The sequence below is a fragment of the Engraulis encrasicolus genome, chromosome 15, assembly GCF_034702125.1.
Source record: "Engraulis encrasicolus isolate BLACKSEA-1 chromosome 15, IST_EnEncr_1.0, whole genome shotgun sequence".
NCBI classification, from domain to species: Eukaryota; Metazoa; Chordata; class Actinopteri; order Clupeiformes; family Engraulidae; genus Engraulis; species Engraulis encrasicolus.
Window position 1 is genome coordinate 33,426,248 of NC_085871.1, and position 13,198 is coordinate 33,439,445.

Here is a 13,198-nt window from a genome sequence, read left to right on the forward strand (position 1 = left end):
TATTCGATGTTTATTCCGGTTAGCTTGACTCAAGCGCATATGGATACTGGGCACCGTCTCCAAACTTTCCCCACAAAAATAACATGTCATGACACCAAACTTCTGCAGTAGCACAAATATGGTCTGTACTCACGAAACGAAGCATTTGGAAGTTTGGAAATAGTCCAGGAGTTTATTATTATCAACACAAGCCGAATAGCTTCTCTGCTGCTAAAGCTGCGCCAACGTTACTTCCGTCATCTAAGACAAGCATGTAAGAGTCCTCAACGAAGCTCATAATATGCACAATGAAAAGTGAATTCAGCATCAGTATTGATAACGAAAATCCTTGTCTAATTGATAGTAGGTAAGATTTGAAATATCTTTTAAGTATTGCCTTGAAAATATAAGCCTTAATCACAATTCAATGAAAACTTTTTTAACACTCTCGTCTGGAAGTTTGTTGAAGACTTTTACGGGCTTGTCTCATATGACGGAAGTAACGTTGGCACAGCTTTAGCAGCAGAGAAGCTATTCAGCTTGTGTTGATAATACTAAACTCCTGGACTATTTCCAAACTTCCAAATGCTTCGTTTCGTGAGTACAGACCATATTCGTGCTACTGCAGAAGTTTGGTGTAATGACATGTTATTTTTGTGGGGAAAGTTTGGAGACGGTGCCCAGTATCCATATGCGCTTGAGTCAAGCTAACCGGAATAAACATCGAATAACACGGCAACTCTGTTGATGTAAGTCTGCGGCAGAAAACACTTCGGGTGTAAAGGTGGATGGGTGTCACGGTTCAAATGGCATTAGGGCGATTCTACTCCGAACCATCGCTTTAAGGCATTAAGCAGGTGTTTTTTTGCAGGTGCCTTGGGCTAAAATGGGTTAACTTCTAGAAAGGCCCTCTTGCCTTATGTCAGATTTCAGGCATCAGACTCATAAGGTCTTGCTCCAAAGATTTATCTTCACACGGGCAACTCCATGCATCCACATAAACTACCAGTGAAATGAACCAAACATTGCAAACTTAACCTCAGTCCCTGCAAGGATTTCAATGTAAAACCTACTGCCTCATTCCAGATTTCAGACAGCCGATTCAGAAATTAGTTGAGTTTGATCACAAGTTATCTTTACTCAGACTTACAACTCACCTTCTCAAAAACTTCCGAAAGACCTAGAGCAATGAATAATTGTATGCTTGAAATGAACCAAACATTTTAAAGTTTTTATCATTTTCTACAACAGAGGTTTTCTCTCAAGTACCTCCATTGAGTAACCATTTCTCAGCCCCAATTCCACCATTACATCTGCAGCAAACGAAGCAAGAAACAATTCTATGGCTGAACGGATCCAAACGTTTCAAAGTTATTATGATGATCTACAAGGAATCGTAAAGCCAACTGTTCCTGCAGGCCAGAGTTCAGGCACCATGCCTGGTGTCTTTCAGTTCATCCCTGCATTTCTGCAAAGTCAGCGACTCTGGTAAAAATGTTGGGTTGCTAGAAAGAACATCATTTCCAACCCCATTTAGGATGGCATTAATAATACTAATATCGTCCTCAAATGACCGTCTATGAATGCTGCTCGTCCTAGCTTGCTCATTGGAATCATACACAGTAAATTCTGCAGTGTAACTTAAACACCTCAAGTGTCAATCCAACATCTTCTAGAGTGTTGAAACGTTAGTCATGGTTGCACCATAATAAATATTAGCAAAACATATTCCGTGTGCTCCAGTCATCCTTGGTCCAGTCTCCTTTGAAGTGGACCAGCTTGTTTTCAATCTTCTAGAGTGTATTTGTTCCCAGTATACACTCAACGTGTTGAATTAACACTGCAGGGTTTTTTTGGCACCTGTCTGACACTTCCTCCCATTCTTCTGTGCCCTTCACAGAAAAGAGTGGGGCTTTGCACTGTTCCTTCCCCCGTCTGTGCTGTCTCACATGAAGGAGAAAAATGTCAAGAAGGCTCTCACTCACATCCTGAAGACCAACCAGAACCTAGTGCCTCCGGGAAAGAAGGTACGTAGGTCGCAGAGTTGTACAAAGTACAAGTAGAAGTGCTCTTACAGATGTAATTACAACACTTTTAATATGATATGACAAAGTTGAAACCATGTTATATCATACATCTAGTCTTGTAATTACATTTGTAAGAGTACTTATACTTACACTTTATACAACCCTGCGTAGATGGCACTGATCTCTGTCCGGCTTTAATACATACTGTAGGCAGGCACGGCAGGGGAACCGAAGTGAAAGTGAGACCCCTACTGGTGCTTAGAAGTTTTGCCTCCAGCCTACAAAGAATCACTTTATAGGAAAGGCCAAGTATTAAAATAGTGTCTTTTTTCACTTTCCCTACTCCTACTTTGGAGCACCACTTATTTTTTTAATGGCAGGTGTCAGTATAAAGTTATGGTATAATAAAGCTGAAAGCACTTCCCCAGCAAAGGAAAACAAAACTGTACAAAAAAATATGAGAGTTAATACTGCCTGGCACGTTACTTCAATGGCACAAATGTTTAAGATGTTTGAACATCTTCTACTTGATGCTATGATAATTAAGTCTCGTTTTTGTTTTGCTGACCTCAGATGACGGTACTGCAGGCAAAGGTGTACTATCTGAAGTACCTCAGTGAGCTGAGGTTGTATGGTGGACGAATATTCAAATCTATTCTCCTGGTAAGCACTGTTCTGTTTTGCTCCTATGCCTTTCTCTTCAAGTATCATTTTATCCTGATGAATTTAAACAACTCTCTTTGATGATCCCTCCCTATAAGTTAAGTGTACATCAACCATGCATTCTTTACCAATGCTATTAGTTGTTGGATAACCAATGCATTTGTTTAATAGTTACCGATGTATAAATTAACCAAGATTTGCCTTAGAAGCGAGAAAAGTAATTCGTTAAACAAATCTGTGTAAGTGTAACGTTTTCCGTAGCAGATTTTATCATTTGGGCTCTTCAAATTCTTATTTTTAACTACGAATGAGGAAATTTGGACAGCTGGTCTGGGGGTCTCTGCAGTTAACTGAAGTTGAAGGTGAAACTCATATTCTAAAAGGGCCCCTAAAGATTCTCCATGTCCTCCTTCGTCTCTCTCACATTACAGCAAAATGAGAAACAGACAGACGTCATCCTGTTGGTGGGGCCCAGATATGGCATCAGCCATGTCATCAACGTCAAGACCAACCTGGTGGCTCTGCTAGCGGACTTCAGTCACGTGAATCGCATCGAGATACTTACAGAGGACGAGACCAACGTCAGGGTGGAACTGCATGTCCTGGACGTCAAGGTAATGTAGGGACAGCATTATACCTTAGGTCAGTGATTCCCAACCTATGGGCCGGGGCCCACTGGTGGGCCCTGAAGGTATTCCAAGTGGGCCTTGAACTCAAAAATCAGGGCTTTGAACCGTTATTTTTTTCCAAACGTTCCGTTCCGAACAGAAACGGAATAATAACGTTTCCGGTTATGAGTTCCACCAATAAATTGATGTTCCGGAACCGGTTAGAACAAAAAAATATTGTTCCCGGAACGGTTAATTTCGTTCCTGTCAGCTGATTACTCCTGATAGGCCTAACTGACGTTAATTAACCAAGAAAGACACAAGTGCAAATGAGTCAGCCTACATTCCAAACTGTTTATTCAAGCGGATGAAAAGAATATCCTCCAGAATTTTGTCATTCAGGGACAACCTAAGAGGAGAAGCAGAGAATAAACCTCAATGATGAAAAATCAATGACTCAATGACTTGGGTCACGGGAAGCACTATGATGGACATTGTGAGTTTGTGCATATTTGAAGCGGCCATGGATGCCCAATAACGTACAACATTCTCGGTGTGCTTTACACACGCTTCTCTGCAATGTCTCACAATGATGCAATGGAAACTCTGCCCTTTTGTATGACAGTGGTTTCTCTTATTTAAGATGTGGAGTGGAGACTTTGTAATTCACAGCTCTCTCTCCATTCAGTCAGAGAATGTGTGATGTCACACAGGACGTGAACCTCAGCCGTCATGGTAACGTGCGCAGGAAAATAATAAGGCCTACTTTTTTTGTTTGTTTGAGGAACGGTATTAACCGGTATTAACCGGTTACCATTATTTTTAAATAAGTGTTCCCGTTCCAGAACATAAAAAATAATAACGTTTCTGGTTTCGTTTCTGTTCCAAGTAAAATACAAAAAGTTCCCGGTTTTCGTTTTCGTTCCTTGAACCGGTTCAAAGCCCTGTCAAAAATCAAAAATAATAATCATATTTTGGTGTGTGTTGTTGATTTATTTGAGTTTTATTCACTGTAAAAATGCCCGTTGAAATTACGGCAAAAAACTGTCAAATTGCAACAGTCAGTGACCGTAAAATGTAAAACAGTTTATCTCTGTACTAAATATGGCAAGCTACTATTTAGTCAAAAAGCGCTACATAACTTTATTTTTGACAGGTGTCATATGTAGAAAATACTGGACTGTTCTCTGTAAACGAAGATATTGGAAAATACCGTTAAGTGAGATGAAGTAGTCAAGAAACGGTACATAACTTTATTTTTCACTGGTGTCAATATGTAGAAAATACTGAACTGTTCACTGAAAAGAAAATATTGGAAAATACCGTTAAGTGAAGATGAAGTAGTCAAGAAACGGTACATGACTTTATTTTTCACTGGTGTACACATATGTGCACAGCAAATTTGTCAGAGTTAGATTGATCAGAGTTAGACTGGTGTTCAGCCAAAATCTAAACATCAAGAGTTGCAGCAACACTACAGAGTGTTATTTGACTCCTCTGGATCCGAGTTGTTGAGCTAAGAGAGCTAGAGAGTTAATGTTTAACTCCCTAGAGAGTTATGAAAACATGCCTCCCCAATTTTCAAATGTTTTGGCAACATGAGCAGCCATTTTTGTTGAGTCCCCTATAAGTGAACCAAACTCAATCCTCTGTTAGTGAACCAAATTGTGAACCAACAGACAAAGAACTCTGTTCTGCTTTTCTTCACATTGTGTATACTACAAAAAGTAGGTGCTCTTTCTGGTCGTGTTAGGCTTTTTGTCCTCTTTTAGTTCAATAGATCTCTTGTGATTGCACATGTTCCATTTTGCAGTAATTCACTGTAACTTATTATTTCTCCGGTAACAGCCTACAGTTTAGCCTCATTTAATGTGTAAAATATACCTATAGGCTAGTATAATCTGAAAAAGTCTACCTGGGACAGTAATCCCTTGATTCAGTCTCTTAGAAGTAGCCCAGTCTATTTGAAACTGTCATTCTACTTCATCCAAATCAATCTATCAATCAATTCCTGACCTCACCTGAGTGCTAAGGGCTGTCATGCAATGATTAACTTACTGCCTGCACCTGCCAAATGCTTCATCACTCGGGTCACATGGTTCACTTGAACATGTATTTAAACAGGGACTGTTGCATTGTACTGCTCACTGGTTGCCAATTAGCTAGGTGGCTGGCCGGCTGTAAGGCCAATCAGTTGTCTGTGATTGCAACTCTATCATTGGACTCACCTGAGTATAATCAGTCCAATCAGTTACCGTAATTTTTTTAACGGTACGTTTTGGCAACCACTGCTGCCATAATTTTACCGTAAAATGTAAAAAAAAAAAATACCGTTATTTATCTAACGGTAGGCTTTGGCAACCACTGCTGTCATAATTTTACCGTAAAATGTAAAAAGGAAATATACCATTATTTGATTAAAGGTAGACTTTGGCAACCACTGCTGCCAGCAATTTACCGTAAAAACAACTGTTCTTTTTTTACTGTGTTCTTAATTGGGTCAGAGGTGGGCCCCGAACATTTTTGACAATTTCGAGTGGGCCCCAAGTTGAAAAAGGTTGGGAACCCCAGTCTTAGGTTCAGGTTCAGGATACTTTTTGCCTGGAATAATTACAATCAGTACCAATATTTCATTACCAATTTGGAAACATTTGAGAGATATTTGTTGATATACACTTATGGAAAAACATTTACTCTTCTACTGCAAGGCATTTCACTTGACATTCATCTGGTTCAGCTCCCATTAGCCCATCTTTACTTGAAATATGAGGAAACAATATAATATTTTATGGCATGTAGCCTGACATGGCTAGAGACATGGCCCATGTTATACATTTGTTTCTGTTACCAGAGTGGCAATAACCCAGTCATAATGGCTTTGTGTAAAGTCCCAGTATGCTAGTTCATTTTTTTTAAACCATTGACGCCTAAGGCACCTGCAAAAACACTGTGCGTTATGAGGCTACAAGCTTTTTAAGAAAAGCTGCCCTCAAGCTGATAAAAACCTAAATATCTCAGCCTCTGAAGCACATAAAAACACGCTAATAAGTATTTTCTAAATATGCTAAGACTCTCATCTTTCATTAGCATGTGTTCATTCATCTCAAACAAGCAGAGATTTTTAATGAAGTTGTCTCAAATATCATGAGCCTGAATGTTGCGTAATGCAAATTTTAGGCACTTCAAGGCCAATAGCTGGTCGCTAACTGGTCTCATAGGACTCAATGTTAACTGTTAGTTTGGAGGTACAACGGTCCACTGGCAGAACACTGTGCGTTATGAGGCTACAAGCATTTTATAGGCATGCAGCTGATATAAATGAGCTTCAAGATTACATAATAATATTTTCTAAATATGTTTAAGTATGTTGGTTCTGTTCTGAACAGCCTATCACCCTGGTGATGGAGTCGAGCGACGCCATGAATCTGGCCTGTATGACGGCAGGCTACTTCCGACTGCTGGTGGACTCCAGGCGCTCCATATTCAACATGGCCCACAGCAACAGCATGGCAGACATGGACAGTGAGTTCTCTAGAGAGATGACCATAATTGTTGTTATTGTTATTTTCACATTGTGTGTGGGGACCTTGCATAGATGCAACTGTATCAGCTCAAGTGGTCAGAGCACCTTTGTTGAATGAAATTGTAATGATGAATGAAATTAGAATTATGACCATAGCCCAAACCTTGAGTCTTTTCTAAAATGGAAGGAGTGAAGGGAAAAAATCTCTGAGTGTTGTGTTATTGTTGTCACGTTCCAGACCAAGACAGAGGAATAGAGTGGCCGTACAGCTCAGGCTTCGGAGACCTCGAGGACCCAACTGCCCAGGGCTGCCCTGGCCAAACCTACCCCAGAGACTCTGAGTCCGAGTACCCAGAGGTCCACGCCGAGGAAAACAACCTTGGCTCTCCGTTCCGCGTTGACATCGTACGACCACCCATGGCCGGTGGCGAGAGGCCCTCGAGCGGAAGAAGGAGCCCCATACCGCCTCCTCTGCCCCCACCACGCCAACGCCCCCACGACTCACCCCGAAACACCAAAGTCTCGTTCATCTTCAGCGAGCCCCCACCGGAGACGGTGAGCCCCCAGAATCTGGGCTACCAGCGGCTAATGTCGGACGAGAGTCCTGGCGACGAGGCAACGCGGTCTGCGTTCCTCCCCGGCGGCGCGGGCGGCCTGCGGGTTCCGGACGCCATGCCGTTTGGCAAGAACGTGGTGTACAGCAACATTGGCGAGGGCAGGATGATGTTCGCGGATGCCGAAGGAGGCCCGGAGGAGCCTCTGCTGCGACACCTCTGCTACCCCGAGACGCCCGACGACGTGGAGGACGAGGACGAAGGCAGCGGCGAGGAAGACTCCATCGTCACCAGCGGCGACGGAGAGGAGGTCGGGGACTCGGGAGGAGGAGGGGCGCAGGGGCCCCCATCGCCCGTCCCCAAGCCCACCTTTCTGTCACTCTCGGGCTCCAGCGATGACATCATCGACCTGACGTCGCTGCCGCCACCCGAGGGGGAGGACACGGAGGAGAGTGACGCGCTGCTGACAACCCTGAACATGGCCATCGCTGCGCCACCTCCCGGCTTCAGGGACAGCTCCGATGAGGAGGGCACGGATGGGAACGGGAATGGGAACGGCAAGGTCCAGGCGCAGGCCTCCTGTGACAATGACGGCATCCCGGTGTCATTGATCGATGCGGTGCCCACGCGCGGGGAAGCCAGCAGCAGCAGCAGTGGGGACAAGAGGCTGGACCGTGCAGTGGTCACCACGCTGCAGGCACTGGAGGCGCTGGCAGTGGCAGAGGAGCCAGCAAGGCCACCACGGCCCAACAGCACTCCAGGTCACTCCACAATCTTAAGTCAATACAATATGATCGCACACATAAGCAATTCCCTTCTGTTTCTCTTTCGCTCTCTCTTTATTTATTTATTTTTGTATGTTTGGTTCTTTCTCTTCTATGCCTCTTTCTTTCTTTCTTTCTTTCTTTTCTCTTCCTCTTTCTTTCTTTCTTTCTTTTTATTGTTTGCTTGTTCCTTTCTTTCTTTCTTACTCTTTCTTACACACTTACATACACACAAAAGAAATTTATTCAAGGAGAGCAGGAGAGCAGAACAGCACGGATAGATGGCAATTCTTGTGCATATTCACCTGATTTCCCCCACACATAAGTGTTTGTAAGCGGACTACTTTGATGAGTTCTAGGTATAGATGAATAGTGTCAGGCCAGGCGGTGTAACTAAATTAGCTTACTAAAACACAGATGCTTCATTAACCTGCATACCTATGTCTTTGGCTGGAACATTGACATAAATATCAGACTGAAATAGCAATACAGGAACGCATATCATTCATTTTGTAGAGAGGCAACTGAGCTAATATCTGAGGAGACCCCACCTCAAACGCAATAGATACAGTACATTTTGAACAAGAGTGTCTGCAGCAGCAGGGGATAGGGAATATATCAAAGATTGTTAATAGGGTAACTAAGATAAGTCTTAGCACATTTCACTAAAGCAACAAAATCAGATCAAGTCCACTCTCCTAAATGGGTGTGACTTCCTTCATTCTCCAAATCTCCAAAACTGGCATGGCATGGCATGGCATGGCAATAGGATTGCAGTTTGAAATCATACGTTATGCAGATTCTGGGAGAAATCCCTCATGAACCGACTCTACCTTATCAAATTTCTCTGTGTCAGACATCTGAGAGAAGTGTGACTGCTTTACTGAGACAATACCACACTGCCCATATGGCTAGGCAGTTACCTCAGAAAACAGCACGATTCTTACAGAATTATAAAATTAGCTCTTTTATGATTTAGGTGACCTAACCTAACACTGACTTTGTTTGATACATAAATGTATTCATTTTATTTAAAAAAAAAAATAGGCAAACAGAAAGCTCCATTGATCTCCTCACACGTTGCCATTGTCAACGATCAATACTATTGCTTGCATACGGTATTTAGCCTGAGGGTTTCCATCAGAACAATGTGCACTGTGTAAGGAATGAAATGGGTAGTGTGTTCACTGTAACAGCATCATAATAACAGAAGGATTATAGCATCATTGTGTTGTGAATATTGGCCTATTAATTACATCTGCCAAATACAGTGCTAAGCCTTTTTACTTCAAACCCTATTGTGAGATTTTCATAAATGGACCTTAAAAGGTTTTGTGATTATGTGTTTCATAAATGAAAATTGTTTCATTTTTCATTTGTTTGTATTTCCTTTGTAATGATGGCTTAGCTGGTTAAACCGGTTTAGAATGAATTAGTAGCTTTAGCCAACTGACTTGACAGTTTTTGTGAATGGTTTAATAATCATGCTGTAATTATTATCCCTCGTTACGCTACATTGTTTTTGTCCTATTGGTTTAATAATATCTGATTTGTTGTGAAGAAAATTTAAGTTTTGATTAATTAATAACTTTTTAGTTTTGTAGGAGATAAAAGAGTAAAGCATTAAAACATAAGAAGATACAATAAATAATATGGTTTTTTTTTTACTTTTTTTACAGGAAGCACTCTCTCTCGGACGTTTAGCCCAGCGTCCTCGTCAGATTCGGGAAACGAGACCAACTCCTCGGAGATGACGGAGAGCTCAGAGCTGGCCGCCGCCCACAAGCTCTCAGAGGCTCACATGCGCCTCCTGGTGGCCACCACCGAGGGCTACCAGCCGTTGCTGGAGGAGAAGACAGAGTTCCCTGTCTCGCCATGCCCGCGAGCACCCATCCCGAAGCCACCGCGCCAAGCAAGCCCGCGCCACAGGCAGGTCGAGCCCCAGTCCCAGTCCCAGCCCCAGCCTGCTTCCGGAGCGGTACCTTCTCCTCAGCAGCAGACGCTCCCTTCGGGCGGGATCGAGATGGAGCCCGAGGCCATGGAGGACAAGTCCCTGACCGACTACATGGCGAGAGGGCACTCGAGCACGCTCGTGCTTAATTCCTACCATGGCAAACGTCCGAGCTCCGGGAGACACCACAAGAAAGGAGGGTACGACCCCAACACGGGGAAATACAACACCTTCACGGCGAGGGACAGCCGAAGGAGGGGCCAGTTCGACGTGGAGCGCACCTCGTTCTGTGAAATGATCCAGAGGCGTGCGCCATTGCCTGAGGAGGGAATGATGTCCAGCCAGAGACACAGTATGCTAAGCATCCCCCACCTGGATCGTATGGGCTCCAACGAGATCCGAGACGATGGCAGTGTGTCAGACAACAGCAGCGTGATAGACAACCTACCGAGCGCTCCACAACCGTCGCCGGCCCATAAGCCCTACCAGGTGGACTTTGGCGTAGGGGGGGAGGACCAACAGCACGGTGGGCAGTCGGCAGGAGTAGGGGGAAGGCCCGGGGTGGCGCGGCTGTGCGAGTACCACCTGGCGAAGCGGATCTCATCGCTGCAGTGCGAGGCCCAGCTCAACTCCCTGCAGAGCTCCCAGTGTTCGTCTCTTGACGTGGGCGGCAGCTCGGGGAGCAGTGCCTGTGCCACGCCCACCGACTCCCCACTCTCCGCCGCCCCCGACGGGAAACACATGACCCTGTCAGAGTCGGCATCGTCGCTGGTCCACTGCCTGCCGGGACAGCTCCCGTCGAGCTCGCACCCGCACGCCGACCCGGCCCTGCTGCGCAAGATGCTGCCCAACATCCATCCACCCGCCTCCGGCTCTGACCCAGCCCTCAGCGGGTCTCGCGAGGGCGGCCCCAGTCCCGCTTCCGGTACCGGCAGTTCGCGGAACTCCAAGATCAAAGAGACCACAGGTATAGTTCGCAGGAGTAACCTTTTCAGTGATCTGCATGCAAAACCGGGCTGTGTTAAAAACCTAAACACCAAGGAGGGCAGTGAGGCCTATAGGCAGCTGATAAACTACCTGACCGTCAGCCAGATGCACCAGGGGGGAAAGTTGCAGAGCACGGGCCAGGGGGGAGGAGGAGGAGGAGGAGGAGGCAGGAAGGACAGAAGGCACTTAGTGAATAACCCACTGCTGCTCGACATGGCTAGGGGTAAGGGGAACACGATCGCCCGATGTCCTTGCATGTCACCCTCACCCTTGCCTTTCGTGAGCCCCAACCTATCACACCCCAATCTGGCCCCGATTGCAGCACCACCACAGCACGGCGCCAAAACAGCACCTCGGTTGTATCACTCTGCCACTCTGCCTGCTAAGCTGAAGAGGAGTCCTGATATGCATGCTCAGAGACCCAGTGACCCATGTGTTGATGTGATGATGACAAGCCATGCAGGTGTTGGTGTTGGGGGCCGCCACCCGCGGAGGAGCTCCTTCTCCGGCCTGGAGGGCGAGTTGGTACTTGCGCGAGGCATGGACCCTGAGCGGCTCCTGTCTCTGGCTCAGAGGGACGGTGTCCGCGAGGGGGTGCCTTGCCGGTCAGCTTCGTCCAGGTCCCGTGGCGGTGGTGGTGTTGGCAGTGGTGGTGGTGTTGCTGACGACTGCTCGAGGCCTGACGTCTGGAGGACGAAGCATGCGGTCCACCAGGCCCCTAATGATTCTCTGTGTTTCTCTGCCACCCCCAGTGTAGCTCACTCTGAGCAGCAGCTCGTGGTGACAGGAGCGGGAGACTTCCAGCCTCCTCTTTACCCCCGGCAAGCCAAAACCTCTTCCTCCTCCTCTTGCACCTCCCCGGTGCCTCCCCCTCCCCCGTCACCACCCCCTCCACATCCAGCACCGCCACCCCCGCAAAGGAACCTCAATGTCCATTCCCCCGTGCCACCACCAAGACAGGAATCGCCCAATCCCCTCAGACAGAACCACATGCAGGGGCAGGTGCCCTTGCTCTACCAGTGTGCCGACTTGTCCTCCACCAACAGTCTACGGCGGAGCCGCGAACTCAGGCGGAGCTCGAGCAACATGACCGCAGGCTCGGGGAGCGTCGAGGTCCTCTTCGACCGGTCCCGTGGCTCCTCGGCAACCAGGTGCTCCAACTCCAACCAGGTGGCCATCCAGCCAACTGACACGAAGCAGCGACGTCCCACCAAGAAGAGGTTATCCAAGAGCTACTCCCAGGGTTCCATGTCCTCGCAAACCACCTGCTGGTCAAGGGACAGCCGCCGAGCCTCCGTCATGCTGCCCTTGCAGAAGGATGGCAAGCACATGAAGGGTTCCCAGAAGCTGGACACCAGCCCCTGGAGATGTCATGGGCCTTTCAGCTACTGCTTCTTTAAGAGGAAAAGCCAGACGGAAGAGGAAGACACGGATGGAGACGGATGCTCCGGAAGATGCCAGGGGGATCTGCAAGCAGCAGCCACCGCTGCAGCAGGGCTGTCACAATTCAACCACCCCAACCCTGCTCTCGACACCCAAGGAGACCAGCTCTACGGCGAGGTCCTCAACAACATGAGCTTCGGCGACCGCCTGGCCCGCATCAATGCCCTCAAGGATCGCATGTACTCCTACCCGGCCGGCTTTGCCGACGTGCGCCGTGACGCCAGCGAGCTCATCGCGCTGGTGCGCTCCAGCGTCGGACGCGGCGACCGTGGCGTCCCACCACTCCAGACCCAAGAGCTGGCCCAGTACAAGCACCTGCTGTCCATCGAGTCCAAGGAGCTGGGCCGCGCCTGCCGCCGCATGGCCCAAGCCCACGGCAGCCCCGAGGAGATGCTGCTGGCCGTCACCTGCAGCTTCCAGGTGCTGTGCTGCCTGTCGGAGGCCTGCATGTGCCTGGTACGCGGGCTGGGGGCCGCGGCGGCACAGCAACAGCGCGAGGTGGTGGCCAAGGTGGACGAAGTGGTCATGAACTATATATGTCTGCTGCGTGCCGCCGAGGCCGCCTCCGGTTGCTCACCGGGAGACCACAGCATCAAGGCGCTGGCTCGACACTCCAGCACCATGTCTGCCATTGCCAACACCCTTACTCGCTCGCTGAAGACGCTGCTTAGTAAATAAGAGGGGTTTTTTTTTGAAGAA

General features: G+C 47.2%; 1 protein-coding gene across 1 annotated transcript in view; it reads left to right on the top strand.

Moving 5' to 3' along the window:
- Positions 1–13,198, top strand: part of LOC134464240 (FERM and PDZ domain-containing protein 4-like) — a 41,209-nt gene extending 28,011 nt beyond the window's left edge. The window contains exons 9-14 of the mRNA XM_063217715.1: positions 1,880–2,006; positions 2,580–2,669; positions 3,101–3,283; positions 6,664–6,799; positions 7,039–8,115; positions 9,798–13,198. Of these exons, the coding sequence (XP_063073785.1) occupies positions 1,880–2,006; positions 2,580–2,669; positions 3,101–3,283; positions 6,664–6,799; positions 7,039–8,115; positions 9,798–13,177 (4,993 nt within the window). The 3' untranslated portion in view covers positions 13,178–13,198. The remainder of the gene's footprint in view (positions 1–1,879; positions 2,007–2,579; positions 2,670–3,100; positions 3,284–6,663; positions 6,800–7,038; positions 8,116–9,797) is intronic.